This window comes from Myxocyprinus asiaticus, chromosome 5 (genome assembly GCF_019703515.2).
Source record: "Myxocyprinus asiaticus isolate MX2 ecotype Aquarium Trade chromosome 5, UBuf_Myxa_2, whole genome shotgun sequence".
In the NCBI taxonomy this organism is placed as follows: domain Eukaryota; kingdom Metazoa; phylum Chordata; class Actinopteri; order Cypriniformes; family Catostomidae; genus Myxocyprinus; species Myxocyprinus asiaticus.
The window spans coordinates 35,155,803-35,169,219 of record NC_059348.1 but is presented as its reverse complement, the minus strand read 5'-3'; the positions used below and the strand labels follow the sequence as shown (position 1 = coordinate 35,169,219).

General features: G+C 38.6%; 1 protein-coding gene across 1 annotated transcript; it reads left to right on the top strand.

Moving 5' to 3' along the window:
* Positions 1-877: 877 nt before the first annotated feature.
* LOC127441431 (transmembrane and ubiquitin-like domain-containing protein 1) lies at positions 878-12,383 on the top strand. The gene is made up of 3 exons (XM_051698863.1): positions 878-975; positions 2,859-3,427; positions 11,416-12,383. The coding sequence occupies exons 2-3, from the start codon at positions 2,904-2,906 to the stop codon at positions 11,765-11,767; spliced, it is 876 nt and encodes a 291-aa protein (XP_051554823.1). The 5' UTR covers positions 878-975; positions 2,859-2,903; the 3' UTR covers positions 11,768-12,383.
* Positions 12,384-13,417: the final 1,034 nt, after the last annotated feature.

Sequence of the window (13,417 nt, the reverse complement as noted above, 5' to 3'; positions counted from 1 at the left end):
GGTGGTGATATGCACAAAGAATGTGAATTGCAAAGACAAAAGAGGAAGAACCCTTAGGCAAGAAGAGTGCTTAGGAGGGCTGTTTGAAAGTGGACATTTGTTATAAAAAAAATAAATAAAAAAGGACTTAAAAATGTATATTTCTTATCCATACCTATCATATCGCTTCTTAAGATATGGATTTATCCACTGCAGTTGTATGAATTACTTTTATGCTGCCATTATGTGCTTTTTGAGATTCAAAGTACTGGACCCTTTTGACTTGCCTTGAATGGACCTACAGAGCTGAAATATTCTTTTAAAATATTTGTTTGTGTTCAGCAAAAGAAAGAAAGACCTACACATCTAGGATGGCATGAGAGTGAGTAAATGATGAGAGAATGTTCATTTTGGGGGTGAACTATTCCTTTAAAATTGTCTTCTTAAACATAAGGAGAGCCCTGGATTCAGTCTTTGTTTAACAGAATCTGATCAGGTGTTAGTGGCAGCTCTGAATAAGTCATTTTGTATCTGACACGTCTAAGCATGTGTGTGTGAAAGACAGACAGTGAAGACAATATATTCAGATTATCTAGTTGCAAAAAGATGCGAAGACACCACTGAGTCCCTAAAGAGTTATGCCCATTCTTTTGGATGCAAATGAACCCTATAACAACTAAACATTTTGGCACAACTTCATTGACTGATTAAGTGTTCCCATTTTCTTAAATATTTGCTACTTGTAGAATTAAAGTTATCATTTTTTCATTTACGTGTAATTTATCGGTGATTCCAAAAAATAAACAGTTAATTTATGGTTAGATTAGTGTCAAGCCAGTGTACCTTTATTTTGACGTGTCATTTATTTATTTATTTATTTATTTATTTTTTACCGGAAGTAGTCATTTTTGCACTGCTCTGTTCTGCAAGTGATCAGGAAGCGCTGCCGATGAACGGTGCTAATAATGGACCTTCATACGATGTGATATGTCAACTGTAAGTATTTTTCCGGAAACCCATACAAGTTTTGTACAGTTACAAATCGACTCACCTTGGAGGCTCGTCCAGTTAAGACGTAACTAAATAACCATCGGTGTTGAGCGCGAGTCGGCTGCTCGCGAGCTCTTTTCGTGGCTGTAGCGGTGAGCAGTGCGCGAGCGCTTACCTGTCTCACATTTCACAGACCGGTTGCTCTTGACCAAAGACTTGTGGTTTCAGAGAAGTCTAGGATTGTCGGATTTAAATAAGAATTTACTTAAAAAAAAAAAAAAGTTTTGCTATGTGTGTCGGCTACGTGGCTGTTTACATCTGTTTTTTCCGTTTCCTGTTCAATCAAGTAACTTTTTCAGTAAGTTCTAAGGGTTTGACGTGTAAATTCAATTGTTCGTGTAAATGATTACACCTATCGACATTCACTGAATTTGGGAAATGTAGATAATTGGGTTTTCTTTAAAATATCTGCGTTAGTTTTGTATCTGGCGCGCGTTGTGCCGAAATATCTGTTTGGAAATATCTGTTATCTGTAACTTAGTATAAAAGTATTTCAGTGTTCTGGACTGGTAAGCCTGTTTTGCCCTCTTTGGAAGTATACTATGCAGTGGACTGCATACATAATGAAAGTACCTGTTATCATGCAGCCTGAGATACGGCCTGAAACATGCTGACGTTCACAGTTAAAGAGGGGAAAATGCAGGACCACTTCACAGTACCTTTGTGTTCAAAGGTTGCAGCTTAGGCGTGTAACAGTTTAAAGGATTACATAAAAACTCTTTCTGCTTACCCAATTGTGGTCTGGAGAAAAAACTGTATTTACAAATAAATTTATGGATGATCCAGCTGGATATGCTTCATGCGTATTTATGCTGGCCTGTTCTATGTTATTCTTATTGTCTTATTATTATTATTATTATTTTTTTCAAAATCCCTAAACAAAGACCAAAATGAATAAATGCAACTCATCCTACAGCTTTCAAGCTACACCCACTCTCCGTACACACTTTCAGTCTGTTCTGTTATTTCTAACTATATTGGACATAGGTTTTTCCGAACCAGGCGATCAGTAATTTAAAAAAGCCCATAGGCTTACATTGATGGAATTTTCAGATAGGCCAAAACTTTTTTAAATTAAAAGTAAATAAATATATGTAAACAAACATGCATAAGGCCTGTATTCTGCTTTAAGTAGCCCCCTCCTTCTCTTTCTTGCCTATCTGTGTGATGGCCTGTCTGACTATCCATTTTCTTGGTGCTCCTTTAAAGGGATAGTTCTCCCAAAAATGAAAATTCTCTCATCATTTACTCACCCTCATGCCATCCCAGTTGTGTATGACTTTGGATCTTCTGCAGAGCACAAACAAAGATTTTTAGAAGGATATCTCAGCTCTGTTGGTCCATAAATGGCAAGTGAATGGTGACAAGAACTTTGAAGCTCCAAAAAGCACATAAAAGCAGCACAAAAGTAATCCAGACTCCATTGATTAAATCCATGTCTTCCAAAGGTGAGGTTACGATCTGTGCGGGTGTGAAACAGATCAATATTTAAGTCATTTTTTTTTACTATAAATGTCCACACACAATGTTTTATGCTGCCTTTGTGTGCTTTTTGGAGTTACAAAGTTTTGGCCACCATTCACTTGCACTGAATGGACCAACAGGGCTTAGTTAGTGTTCAGCAGAAGAAAGTAAGTCATACACATCTGGGATGGCATGAGGGTGAGTAAATGATGAGAGAATTACCATTTTTGGGTGAACTATCCCTTTAGGATCTCTTCATTCAAGTCATGTCATCTTTAATGATACATAATGCATACCCTGTATTTGACAGAGGAATAAATCTTCTCACCAGGAATGTAACTAGTGATTGTGAACATGTGCTGTAGGTGCCTAGTCTGAAGTTGCCTTAGTCCAGGACACAGCAGACCAGGATGACTCTAATAGAGGGGGTGGGTGATGAGGTCACCCTGCTCTTTGGAGTAGTGTTCCTGGTGCTCGTCCTGGTTCTGGCCTGGGCCTCCACTCACACTGTTGAACCCCCCGAACACCTCATCTCACCTAGCCCAGGGACCGCCCCCTCTACAGAGACTGACAGCCAGGAGCCTCTCCCTCCGGGTAACACAGACTCATCGCCCGGTGGCGTCAGTGAGAGTGACAAGAGTGAGCCTGGAACAGAAGCGGGAGCGGAGGGACAGACCCCAGATGGTAGTAGGACTGGAGGAGGTGAGGCAGGCCTCTTGGAGGAAGGAGGGATTGGGCGGGATGGGTTGAGACATCGAGATGCAGCAGGTCCCTCGTCTCAGCCTTCAGCCAGTGTCCCAAGTGCCACACAGCCTTTGGCCGAAGATGCACCACACGACACCCAAAGAAACATGGTGCTCAGGCTGAAGTTCTTGAATGATACAGAGAGGACAGCGCAAGTGAATCCTCAAGATACGATTGGATATCTTAAAAGGTAAGTGACTGAAAATGTGAAGTTAATTTTGGAATTAAATGTGCTTCTGTTAAAGATAAGGTACCCATGGCACTCAAAGCGTTGTATGTTACTTTTGTTTGTATTAGGGTGAAGTCATTTTCTTATCTTAAAATATTTTCTCTTATTCCAGCCTAATATGGAGAGACAACTATAAGTGAACCATTCGTAGGTTAATTTCCCAGAAAAGTGTAAACACTGTGGCTCTGTGGCACTTTCAAAGCATTGCTCTGTTTGAGCAACCCGATCCGCCCGACATAGCATTATTAGTTCAAACCAATGGTAAGAGATTGGGCAAGACTTGTGTTTGGCTCGACTAATGGCAGATGAAGCAGTGATTGGTAAACAGTCATTATTTTTGAAATTCCGTTGATGCCAAAATTACACACTGTACTTTGAAGTGTTCGGTTTTCACCCTCAAAATTAGATTGTATTTGTCTAGTGGCCATTCAAGAGTTTTGTATTTATTTGATTTTTGTATATAAATTGTAGTCTTGGCTACCTGCTGAACTGTCACTAGGCAGCATATACAGTACATTCTTATGTCAGTCTATTTGAAATCTTAAAGAAAGCTTCTGCCAAGAAAATGTCTGCAACAACAGCCCACACACGGTTACTGGCCAGGGACCTTTTGTTCTGACATCACTTCTTCCTATGCACTGTGTAGCATCATGCTTCAATCAGAAAAAAGAACCAAAAAATACCTTCATGAGCCTCGTGAGACAAAATTAGCCATCCTTGCAAGCAGTGAACATTTTTTAGACATTGTGTTTAACATTCTATTAGATTACAATTAGACAGAACGACAACAGAAGGGTTCTTCATCTACTGGAAATACGAGGCATTTACTCTGTGAGAGTCTACATGGTGTTTGCAGTAGATGAATGCACCCTTATGTTAATAGAAAGGTCTGATAGGAGAGTTTCAGTCATAGAAAGTTATTCATTGGTAAAACAGTTTGTGTGGATGTGTGATAAAAACATTGCACCAACACTGTTCTATGATTTGTAATGGGCTTTTATTCTGTTTTTAAAAATGGAACTTAATGCAGAAGAGTTTTACAAAATAGTTTTTTTTTTATTTTTTTTATTTTTTTTTTTATACATAAAGCTGAAGTATGTAATTTCTCTGCCACTAGCGCCTCCAAATGGAATTGCAAAAATAAACTTTTGCTGCGTCCCAATTTGCCTACTTATAGTATGCCCTTCAAGTGTGCATTCTTTTTGTGATTGAGAAGTGTCTACTCTTTAGTGTGTAGCAAAAAACTGTGCAAGTTTTGGGACATACTATCACGTCATAAAATCACATCTTGAAACCAAAGACCACTCAGTCACGTGTATCTGTTACGTACACTGACCTGTCAATCATCCTGTTACAGTTATCATGACATGCATGTTATTCATTTCATTTTACTATTATTCATTCAGTATTCTTTATTGCATTTCATGTACGACACCTTTCAATGCTTCCTACCGTACTGGAGAAGAAACAGCGCATTGTTGCGGGGTTTTTTGCGTGGAGAGCCGCTGATGTTTTCATGTAATCATGCATGTAGTAAAGTGTAGTTAAGGGCAAACCAAAGTTAACTCTTTTCCTATACTTTTCTCTTTTCATTGTTGATGCAGATGAAATATAACACAGATAGGGCTGCAACTAATGATTATTTTGATAATCAATTAATCTTCGATTATTTCTTCGATTAATCAGATATACCCAAAAATTTATTTCCTGTATTTTATTAAAATATGATTTTTAAAATAATGGAAATGATAAAGGGTGTAAGGATTTGGTTCGATTTACAGTACTGAATTCACGATTCTATACTCTCACAAAACTTTGAACAAAGCCTGAATCATGAAAATTTAAGTTAGAATTTATTATTATTATTACTTTCAGGACATATGCATAACAGTTCCTTTACTTGTAAAACTTAACAAAAAGTACTGTTCATTAAAGAGTAAAATGATCCATCGGGGGTGGAGTGGGTTTAACAATGAACCCATCAGAGGGCAATGGTGACTCCAGAATAGAAATATTAATAATTCTGCACAACTGAAAAATACATAATTATGTTAGATACATATGCTTGACTGTCACTGATTACATACAATTTATGTATTTTAAATTAATATTGTAGGTTTTAAAATAGTATTGTCACTATTGATAACATGTTTCTAAACTATTCTTTTCAAAAATATGTGTATGCTTATCCAGTGAAATAATGTTTGCCATGGTATAAATTTAATGGTGAAATCAGACATTACATTTAGCATTATCAGGACTATCAAATATCAGGACCCTTAGCATTATTATACATTATATTCAGCATTTTATACTCTTTAAAATAGTACAATCATATAAATGCAGTGCAAATTCACTGTCTTGCTGAAAAGTCTCATTGTATTACATGCGCTTGCATGAGCAGAAATAATCTAAAACACATTAAAAATCAGCACACCGTGACCTTTGAGACACCAGTGTGATATTCATTAATGCTGCTCAATTGATTTCATTGAAACTGAAATCGTGGATGTTGCAAGGTTACTAAACTGCAAATGATTGCACTCCCTTTCTCCATTGCAATCGGTTTGATTGACATGGATACGTGTGCTCGCTGAAGCAGTAACCGGTCCACATTAAACTGTATACTTATTTTGATCTTCTTTGAAGCGTTTCCAAAGTGCTCTCGTGCGCTGGACAACTTGGGTCGTGTTTTTTCTGCTTCACTTTGTCTCTGTTGTTTTCCAAACGAATTTCATCATGCAGCACATTTTTCACTGGGCTATTAAGTAACATCACTGATGGAGCTTCTTTGCGCTCATTGCACATATCCAACTAATCAATAATGAAACTCATGTTGATGATTTCCATTATTGATAATTATCGATTTTATTGATTAGTTGTTCCAGCCCTAAACACAGATAACAGTTATATTTCAAGTTAAAGATGTGATCTTATAATTCATCATCAACTAAAGTAAAAATCTTGCATTATCTACTTCACTTTAATGTTGTACTAAGTCAGGAAGACAGAACACTTGAATGTCATTGTGCTGGATCACTTTATTAATTTTTTTATTTTGGCAGTGGCAAATTCTGTTTACATCATTACTACAGTATCCTGAAAGAGAATCAGACCTCCACTATATTTCAGTGATCTAATAAATGACTAAAATTTAATGAGAACAGACAATTGTGTTCATTTGGTTCAGCATCTACAATAAGCAGTACAAATACAGCAGATGGACATAAAAGAATGCATGATGGTAAGATGAGGATTTTTAATCAAACCTTTTCTGATCAATGTAAATTGAGCCACTTGATCGCTCATAATATAATGAGCTGATCATGGTCTTCGTCCGACGAGAAAAGTTTCTCTTCAAGCATTCAACCAAATTCACATAATGTTTAATGTTGTTTTATGTTGTAAAAACATGAAGCGATGATGCACCATCGGTCTCACCACCACGTTTGTAGTTTTTCTCGTATGACAATTGTAGTTCTGAAGCGAACGGTCGAACTTCTCTTCTGTCTGGCAAGAGACTGTGGGCAATATTAGCTGAAAAAGCGTTCACAGATCCACACTTTGAAAATTTACCAGAAAAACTAGACTGTCTGGCCAACTTTGGAGACTCATTTCTATATACTATGATTTGGGACACCCTAATTCTAATCTCGGATGCTGTTTAGGGTGGATAGGGTCCGGTTTGAGATGCAGGGCTTGTTTTAAAAACAGCTTTCTGAATACGCCCTCCATCTGCTGTTGGTCAAACAAAGAGATAGTCCCTCCCCCAACTCATGCCATTGGTTGAGTAATGTTGTTGGGGTGGGTCTAAGTGGGTTGCTCGAAACAAACAGAGCAATTTTCATAGTGCCACAGAAACAAATTGCTTACAGTTTTTGAGAAAATTAACCTACTGGCTTACTAATAGATGGGATAGGAGAAAGTATTTTAACCCTGAAAATGTTACATACTTCAGCTTTAAGATACAGTTGAAGTCAGAAGTTTACATACACTTTGGTTGAAGTCATTCAAACTCATTTTTTAACCCCTCCACAGATTTCATATTAGCAAACTATAGTTTTGGCAAGTCTTTTAGGACATCTACTTTGTGCATGACATGAGTAATTTTTCCAACAATTGTTTACAGGCAGATTGTTTCACTTTTAATTGACTATATCACAATTCCAGTGGGTCAGACGTTTACATACACCAAGTTAACTGTGCCTTAAAGCAGCTTGGAAAATTCCAGAAAATGATGTCAAGCCTTTAGGCAGTTAGCCAATTAGGCTGATAGGCTAATTGGAGGTGTACCTGTGGATGTATTTTAAGGCCTACCTTCAAACTCAGTGCCTCTTTGCTTGACACTATGGGAAAATCAAAAGATATCAGCCTAGACCCTCAGAAAACAAATTGTGGATCTCCACAAGTCTGGTTCATCCTTGGGAGCAATTTCCAAATGCCTGAAGGTACCACGTTAATCTGTACAAACAATAGTATGCACGTATAAACACCATGGGACCATGCAGCCATCATACCGCTCAGGAAAGAGACACATTCTGTCACCTAGAGATGAACGTAGTTTGGTGCGAAAAGTGCAAATCAATCCCAGAACAACAGCAAAGGACCTTGTGAAGATGCTGGAAGAAACAGGTAGACAAGTATCTATATCCACAGTAAAACGAGTCCTATATCAACATAACCTGAAAGGCTGCTCAACAAGGAAGAAGCCAATGCTCCAAAACTACAGTTTACAAGTGCACATGGGGACAAAGATCTTACTTTTTGGAGAAATGTCCTCTGGTCTGATGAAACAAAAATTGAACTGTTAGGCCATAATGACCATCATTATGTTTGGAGGAAAAAAAGTGGGCTTGCAAGCCGAAGAACACCAGTCCAACCGTGAAAAGCATGGGGGTGGCAGCATCATGTTGTGGGGGTGCATTGCTGCAGGAGGGACTGCACAAAATAGATGGCATCATGAGGAAGGAAAATTATGTGGATATATTAAAGCAACATCTCAAGACATTAGCCAGGAAGTTAAAACTCTGTTGCAAATGGGTCTTCCAAATGGACCCCAAGCATACCTCCAAAGTTGTGGCAAAAAGGACAACAAAGTCAAGGTATTGGAGTGGCCATCACAAAGCCTTGACCTCAGTCCGATAGAAAATTTGTTGGCAGAACTGAAAAAGCATGTGCGAGCAAGGAGGCCTAAAAACCTGACTCAGGTACACCAGTTCTGTCTGGAGGAATGGACCAAAATTCCAGCAACTTATTGTGAGAAGCTTGTGGAAGGCTACCCAAAATGTTTGACACAAGTTAAGCAATTTAAAGGCAATGCCTCCAAATACTAACAAAGTGTATGTAAACTTCTGACCCACTGGGAATGTAATGAAAGAAATAAAAGCTGAAATAAATCATTCTCTCTACTATTATTCTGACATTTCACATTCTTTTGTTTTTCTTTTTTTTATCCACTTTTCTCCCAATTTGGAATGCCCAATTCCCACTACTTGGTAGGTCCTCATGGTGGCGTGGTTACTCACCTCAATCCGGGTGGCAGAGGACAAGTCCCAGTTGCCTCCGCTTCTGAGATGGTTAATACGCGCATCTTATCACGTGGCTCGCTGTGCATGACACCGCGGAGACTCACAGCATGTGGAGACTCATGCTACTCTCCGCGATCCACGCACAACTTACCACGTGCCTCATTGAGAGCGAGAACCCCTAATCGTGACCACGATGAGGTTACCCCATGTGACTCTACCCTCCCTAGCAACCGGGCCAATTTGGTTGCTTAGGAAACCTGGCTGGAGGCACTCCAGAATTTGAACTCGTGACTCCAGAGGTGGTAGTCAGCGTCAATACTCGCTGAGCTACCCAGGCCCTGACATTTCACATTCTTAAAATAAAGTAGTGATCCTAACTGACCTTAGACAGAGAATGTTTTCTACGATTAAATGTCAGGAAGTGTGAAAAACTGAGTTAAAATGTATTTGGCTAAGGTGTATGTAAACTTCTGACTTCAACTGTACTTCTGATGTTTCCCTATGAACACTTAAAAGGAGAGTTCACCCAAAAATTATAATTTTAATTTCAACATTGACTCACCCTCATGCTGTCTCAAACTCGTATGACTTTCTTATGCGGAACAAAAACGAAAATATTTTAAAGGATGCAAGAGGTGTTTTTGTCAATGGGGTCCAAAACTGACATAAAGGCAGCATAAAAGTAATCCATCGACTCATGGTTTAATGCATGCCTCCTGAAGTGATGCGATCGCTTTGGGTGTTTAACAGACCATAATTTAAGTCCTTATTCACTATAAATCATGATATCCGCAGTCTTTGTGTGTTCACGAGAGAGGCTCATTCACGCACTTCCATGCTATACACAAACCAGTCACAGTGTTGCCAGGTTAGCAGTTTTCACACCCAGTTGGGTTAATTTCAAAATGCAGATGTGAGTTTAAATGATAAAGTTGCAGGTTGAATTTTTTTTGGGACACTTTTAAAATGTAGGCTTACACCAAAAGATTGATGGTAAACACTAGAAAACAAAAATGCAATGTCTCATTGATGTTCAATTTTCTCTGATTTCCAATTGAGCCGGATGTCACAAGTAAAGCACAGAGTATAGGCCTACTTCGGTTAGATGCAAACGCTAGGCATCTGCGAACAGGACGTGTGACGCAAATTTCTTCATCAGCAGAGTGCTCGAGCACTGAACATGTGCCACCTGATTTTTCTTACCACGCATAATCTGAACGCGTTGTATGCGCATGTTCTTGGAATTATTTGGACTAATTAGTGGGTCCACAAGGTGGCAATATTCGCGTTGGAGCCGTTGCTGTCACAAAGAAGCGCTAGAAGATGTAATCGCCAGTAAACAACAGGAGACGAAGGTAGAAACAACAACAGTGGATGTGTACGTCAAGAGCACCTGTATGAGGAGGTCAGGAGATGCCTGCATTTGGATAACTAGTTTGTTTGGATGAATATAAAGACTAGGGCTGTCGATTTAATGTGTTAATTTAGTTTGATTAATTATATAAAAAATAACGTGTTAAATTAACGCAATGAATCATGCCCCCTGATGTGTCCGTAAATTTACCATTCGAGCAATTCAAGCTTGAAGTACATCTGTTTTTACGAGCCACTTCAATATGTGGCAGCATGCCTCAACAAACTTCACAAGCAGCGCAGCCACAGGATGAGAACCGCTTACTAAGGAGGATGCACAACAGAATACAGGAATATTGAGACGCGATTTTGAAAGTTTCCACTACTTTTAACTTCACACAGCATCCTAAAAAGGCCTTTCTCAGGAAATAATGTCATGTCATGTAATTAATTAGATTACACATTTTTATCGATTGACATCCCTAATAAAGACATCTTTATGGGTGTGAACTCTGAAAATAAATAGTGCAGTATCTCATATACATCTTGGCACTAATGCACCAACTGCCTGTTTATTTGTGCACAGTCAAATTAAGTATACTTTGAAAGGCTGAGCATTCTGGGCTTTATAGTGAATAAGGACTTTTGTCTGTTTCTCACCCAAAGTAATTGTGTTGCTTCAGAAGACATGGATTAATCCATTTGAGTTGTGTCAGTGGATTACTTCTATGCTGCATTTTTGGAAGTTTTGGATCCCATTGACTTACATTGTATTGACAAAAACAAATTGCGCATTCTTAAAAATAACTTTGTGTTCCGCAGAAGAAAGAAAGTCATATGAGTTGAGGGTGAGTAAATGATGAGAAAATGATCATTTTTGGGTGAACCATCCTTTTAACATCTATTGGAAGGGAAATATTTCAAGCTTTTCAAAATGTGTTCTCAATCATTTTAGTTAAAGTGTAATAATGCTTTAAAATGCATCAACAAAGCAACATGGTTGACAGATTTAAATTATATGTCTTAGGTGAATAAATTACATACATATGTGTTTGATTGTATTTTCAGGACTCACTTTGCTGGACAGGAACATCAGGTACGTCTGATTTATCAGGGTCAGCTCCTACAGGATGACACCCAGACGCTGTCCTCTCTCAACCTGGCTAACAACAGTGTTTTGCACTGCCACATCTCACAGCATGCCACACAGGCAATGCCTGCAGGGGCACAGGCTGCAGATCAGGTGCATGTGGCACTCAATGTGGGCAGCCTCATGGTGCCTCTGTTTGTGCTTATGCTCTCTGTGCTCTGGTACTTCCAGATCCAGTACCGCCAGTTCTTCACTGCACCTGCCACCGCCTCACTCGTGGGCATCACCATCTTCTTTAGTTTTGTTGCATTTGGGGTATACCGCCGTTGATGGCCATTTGTGTGCACTCGTATTCGGCATTTACCTGTTTGCACACATACGAATACACATACGTTGCACTTGCTCACTTAACCAGGGCCAGTGGCAATGTCTTCTGGGATTTATGAACTTTTCAGTTTGATTGAAGGCAATGATTTCAGAGAATCACTCATCTCTGAGGTCTTGTTTTGATTTGGTTTTAGTTTGTCTTTTTGTTCATCACTTTTGCCATCTGCACCAAGTTTATGCTTGCGTCACAGATATGCTATATATATATATATATATATATATATATATATATATATATATATATATATATATATATATATATATTTTTTTTTTTTTTTTTTAAATAGAGATGCTTATTGTGCCTGTCCTCTTTTTCATATTTTTCATGTGCATGCTGCCAGTGTGAAACTGGGGCATGCTTGTAAGAGGGTATACAAAATGATGGTGTTACGACTGTCTAAGTTTCAAGCAGGGGCTCATCAGGCTGTCTGTCGGACTTAAACTGTATTTACGGAGGGCAGGCAGAACTGCTCTTATATGTTGGGAAAATTAAAATAATTTGTGTACTCTAAGGCTTTTGAAATGAAGAAATAATCTATTAAATCATTCTTTTATTTAATGGTGTCTGGTGTCATTTCTTAAGTGCTTTACTGCTACACATATTAATGTTTCCATTAATGATTTACAAAGTTTTGAAGACATTTTTTTTGTGGAAAATATTACAGAAGTTTGTGTTTGGATACTGTAACAGTTCAAAGGTGGGAGAGGAGGAGGTGGGAACCGGCTAAACAATAAACAAACTTTAATGATATAAATGAACTTAAAACAACATAAAATATAAGGACACAGACACACATGCAGCACGGCCATGTGCGTCTCTCTCTCTCTCTTGAACTGGCGCCTCTGGCTCCCATTTATCTCGCTCTCCCGCTGATCAGCTCATTCTGCGCTGGCCGTGCACCATCATGGCCCAGCCACGCACTCCTCCTCATCACAGATACATATATGTAAATGAACAAATGTAAATGGTTTGCTAAGTAGGCATAATTTCACTCTCAGCTTTCAATAGGACCTTATTCAGAGTAGCGTCAGATTAAATTTTTGACAGGAATGAAAACGAGGCTGTGAGGGATAGCCCCGTTCACACTGCCGGCAAAAAAGCAATAGGATTTTATTAATTTGAGAGCAGAGTGTCTTTCGGTGACACGACAAAGTTTAACTTTATTTAAGTGATGAGCAACATTTAGGAGCGACTACCAATGAGAATGAAGACAGCGGAGCTCTCATCATCCGTCTCTTGTGACACTAGAGCCGAATGCAGTTAAGACAGAATTTATGATGTAGGGATTTCACCGTATTTATCATTTGTCTGTAACCACATGTATGGATATAATATAATGATGTGTGGAAAACCATGTCAGAAACTGAGTTTGATTCATACATTAATTGATCGTTCATCTTGTAATTTGATGCAATGAGCACTGCTAAAAGAGGCAAGAGAACCAATTTAGTAAGAAATCTCAGTTTTACTAGCAGCACATCTCATCTGTGATCAGATTTTCTAAAGCTAAGGCCAGTTGTGCAGTCCACCAATAACTTTAGAGTGACTGCAGTATGAACACCCACTAGTGACTTCACAGTACAGAGTCGCTG

What these genes read in the sequence shown, in the direction of transcription:
- LOC127441431 (XM_051698863.1), top strand. Translation starts at nt 2,904, where the DNA reads ATGACTCTAATAGAGGGGGTGGGTGATGAGGTCACCCTGCTCTTTGGA. An exon ending in ACGATTGGATATCTTAAAAG is followed by an intron (nt 3,428 to 11,415) that starts GTAAGTGACTGA and finishes TTGTATTTTCAG; the next exon opens with GACTCACTTTGCTGGACAGG.